Here is a 4330-nt window from a genome sequence, read left to right on the forward strand (position 1 = left end):
TTTTACTTCTTTAAATATATTCCATTGCATTTCTTTTGGAAGGGAAAACTGGTTCTGAATTCACAAATCTGTTCTCATTGCTGAAATACAGGTCACTCTTCTTCATTGAATAAAAGGAAAAAGAAAACTGCCCATTATATCTTTTGCTCTGTAAAAGGCTTTTGCACCTTCAAGGGTCACATGAGTTCAGAGGCTTGTGGGCACCTACTTTGTGAAACAGAACTTGAATTCTTGGGATTACTGTTGGGGTGGGAGAGCAAGACTGGAACTCGCCTTTCCTTTCCAACTACAGTGTTGATAGCCCTGATGAACAATAATAAAAATTCATTTTTAAAAATAATTAGCACAATTTTTCATATATTTTACCTGGGTAACCTCTGTAGCACAGCTAGAGAACCTATAGCCCTCCAGATGCTGATGAAGTCCAGTTCTCTAAACAGCATTTCCAGCAGCGAAATGTGACAGAACTAGTAGTTTATTGATATGTAGAGGGCAAAAGTTCACTACCCTGGGTTTACAACATCTCTGAAAGCTAGGCAAGCAGGATTATTTCTTTTTACAGATGGGGGTGGGGGGTGAGGTTGGCCCTGAGAGTGAAATGTCTGCTTGCCTTGCCTTCGCCTCATTCTCCAAATGTGGAAACACTTTCTTCTTTTCCTTGTGTCATATTGGATTTCAGTACTTCTTACATTGAAATTTGTACACATTTATTTATTTTTCCTGTAAGATTTATTAAATAAGCAAATAATTAATAAATTTTATTTGTAATTACACCTAATTTGTGTAACGTTCCCCACTGATTAAAGCAGACTGTATGTATTTATGTATGTATATACTGTATTCAGTTTTGTATGCTGTGATATTTTCAACCCCTTCAAAGCCCTTGGTCTCTGTAGTTTACCAGTGAGGCACAACCAAATATTCCCTTCCTGAAATGTTTATTGATCCTGAACAATTACACCCCTCTGAAAGTCCAACTTTCTACCCATGGGGTCATTCATGGTGTTAGGATAGTCATGAGGCCTTTAAGCCTTCTCCTGCAAGACTAGCAATCTTTAGGTTACACCAGGATTAGTCACCAGGAGGAGGATAAACCGGGGCAGGATCAGGTTCACCCTTATTCTCAAGTCTGCATGGTAAGCTTGTGGGTGACTCTGTGAAAATAGCTAGGACTTCGCAACTATAAATCTGCGGATATTCTGAATCAGGACATCTACTAGTGGCAAGTGTTAACGTGACACCAATAATAAACTGAATTATCAGCTGGTCTAGTTTCAGTGTCTACAGCACTACAGCAGTGCTGCTTGCAGATGAATATGATTTACAACTCTTTAACAGTTTACTTTTTTGTCCAAAGCCATGCAGATAGAGGAAGCCAATGGAAGTACATGCAGGAAGCTACAGAACAAGATGGAGAGTTTGCAAAACCTTGTGGAAACGCTGCAGTTGAAAAACCAAGGTATGGAAATATGGCACATCACAAAGAGATCTTAAATGCTTGGACTGTTCCTGGCCTTGTTATGTATTGTTTTTTTTATATACAGAGAGTCACACTTTAATCCAGAGATTCGCAATTTGATTCCCTTAAAAAAATTTGGAATACAAAATTTACAAAAGCCATGTTTAGCATGACCATTGTCAGGAATGGCGGAGTTGTAGCTGAAAACATCTGTAGGACAGCAGGTTGCCTGCTTTGCTGCTGTTGATGTGTGCTTTCAAGTCATTTCAAATTTATGGCAAACCTATCATGGGGTTTTCTTGGCAAGTTTCTTCAGGGGAAGATTACCAATTGCCATCCTCTGAGGCTGAAAGAGTATGACCTGCACAGGGTCACCCATTGGGTTTCCATGGCCAAATTGGGGTTTGAACCCTGGTTTCGAGTCCAGTGCTCAACCCACTACACCATGCTGGTGTCTACCCCTGCTTTAGCTTCCCATATACTTATTAAACAACTGTTGAATGAGACCCTTTTCAAATTACTAAATTGCTCTCACCAGTGATATGGTGAAGAATGGAAAAATCATTTTTTAAACTAACATGATTTTTCTCGAAGGTTATCTTGTCTCCACAAATATTCCTGGTGTATGTATAGCAAACTTTGAGTAGATGCGGTAGCTACAGGCAAAGGAAGGCTCCTATGATCCTTTGCTGGCAGATTATTGAATATTGAAGACCAGAGATGGGAGATAGAGATGCTGGTGCTTCAGTGGAACGGAGTTTGCAGTGTTGGCTGGATGCTACTTGTGCCACTATGATGATAATGCCTTCCAACATTGTGATTGTGTGTGTGCCTTCAAGTCATTTCCAACATATGACAGCCCTATCATGGGGTTTTCTGGAGCCAAGAGTGTGTGACATACCCAAGGTCACTCAGTGGGTTTCTATCGCCAAGCGGAGCTTCAAACCCTGATCTCCAGAGTTGTAGTCCAACAATCAAACCACTACACCATGCTGACCCACAGTTCTTGCCTTTAAAACTAGTGGGAGATGACATTGTCTCCATCAACACCTTTCTCTGCACCTACAGTGCCTTGCTAATATCTGTAATTTTTTTTTGTGCTGGCCAAATGGCCGTAATAAAGTTATAAAAGTTTTTTTTATCTGTAATTTTAAAATTATTTTAATTTTTTTAAAGGCTTAACCAGACCTGCTTCAGAATGAAGCACTGGCTGTCACTCCTCTACCATCTTTCTTAAGAAATGGTTGTTCTTAAGAAGTGAAGGTAGACACTACCTCTGCTATATATTTGACTGCCTGTTCTATGCTTGAGCGGAATCTTAATTCTGGGGACGGCTTGGGATGTAATTGAATAATAAAACTAATAATCATTAGTTTAAATATAATGGCACAGATACTCCAGAAACACTTAAGAATATGTAGGAACTGATCCTGCCAGACAGGAACCATTGAGGCATATGTTTAACAATTTTAAAAAGAAAACCAAACTCGAGACCTGGAAGACCCCCACGGGTGGCTCTGGCTTTGGTACAGTGAAGTCAACCTGACATACAGAGGAGTGTATATCCACTAATATCCCCAGCTGCCTTTATAATTCAGCAGTTTTACTTTCAGGCAGCCTACGGCTAGATTGCATGGAGTCTCACAACTTCTTTCCCATGCTCAGGCAGTTCACAAAGTGTTATTGCAGGTAAACCTCTCTGGAGTTGGTTAAGAGTACCTTTTCCTATTAAAGCAAATGCCAACAAGAGAAACCCTTCCCATACCAGAAATTTCAAGCAGCCTTCCCTTTGGAAGCTGTGCAGTGCATGAGTACATGCATCCCACAGAATCTTCCAAGGTTAGAGATCACAGCTGCTCTAGTCTTGCCCCATTTTTTGGCTCAAACAAGTAGTGTAGTTATAGTGACGGCAGTGTAGTATTAATGACCTTTTTGCAGAGGAATTATTTAATGTGTGCTATTAATGACCTTTTCCCTCAATGGTACTTTCAGCAATGTCTACAATGATCAGATGCCAGGAAAAGAAGATTGAGAAAGCAAAGGAGAAGGAGAAGAAGCTGTCCAAATGAAATGTAGTGCCATTTTCAATGTATCTCGATTGCACTCTGTTGAATGGCAGGTTGAACGCCTGCTGCTTATTTTAATAATAAAAGCTAACATAGTTTTGTAATCTGTCTCTTGGACTAGAAAAGGATTCCGTGAAGAAATCAGCAAAAAACGGATGCAAATCAGTCACAAGTAAACCCGTAAGAGAGATGTCGTACTACACTCTTCAGTATCTTAGCTTGCATTATATGGGGAGTTTTTTTAATTTTACTGTTTAAAAAAAAACCTGGAATAACTAATCAGAGATCAATCTCATATGTATTTAATGATCTAATCCTGTTAATGTAAGGCACGGCGCAGCAATGTCTGTAGCCTTGCAGTGTCATTAAATTTAGCCCAGGAATACCATATTCAGCCTTACATGGGACAGATACAGCTGTGGCAGGCATAAAGCAGCAATACTAATCACAAATCAGTGCTCAGTGGATGGAACCGCTACTTTCTTAGCAGAGTTGGGAAAGCTCATTTAAGAAAAGAGTGTTTATAATGGCATGCTCAAACCATCCATCACTCAGCAGTGATGGACCACAGAGCATCATCCTATCACTAGCCAGTTATGGACAGCTTCATTGTGTCACTGTATTCATTTCTCTTTAATTCATTCCTCACTAACTTTTCTGAACATTTTCAAGTCCTTTTCCATATGGTCAAATTTTGACCTTATAGTAGCACCCACGTGAGAACAAAGTTATTTTTCATACAAGGAAACCCAGTAGCAATCTTGCAAGAAAATAAGCAAGCTACTTACTTGGTTGCTGCTTCTCT

The 4330-nt window shown here is 39.7% G+C and overlaps 1 protein-coding gene across 4 annotated transcripts in view; it reads left to right on the top strand.

Moving 5' to 3' along the window:
- The window catches only part of CCDC158 (coiled-coil domain containing 158), a 49264-nt gene extending 45635 nt beyond the window's left edge, over positions 1 to 3629 (top strand). For all 4 annotated transcript variants that reach the window (XM_042467281.1, XM_042467279.1, XM_042467280.1 and 1 more), the window contains 2 exons: positions 1358 to 1459; positions 3452 to 3629. In XM_042467281.1, the coding sequence (XP_042323215.1) occupies positions 1358 to 1459; positions 3452 to 3528 (179 nt within the window). In that variant the 3' untranslated portion in view covers positions 3529 to 3629. The remainder of the gene's footprint in view (positions 1 to 1357; positions 1460 to 3451) is intronic.
- The last annotated feature ends 701 nt before the right edge of the window (positions 3630 to 4330 follow it).

The sequence above is a fragment of the Sceloporus undulatus genome, chromosome 5, assembly GCF_019175285.1.
Source record: "Sceloporus undulatus isolate JIND9_A2432 ecotype Alabama chromosome 5, SceUnd_v1.1, whole genome shotgun sequence".
In the NCBI taxonomy this organism is placed as follows: Eukaryota; Metazoa; Chordata; class Lepidosauria; order Squamata; family Phrynosomatidae; genus Sceloporus; species Sceloporus undulatus.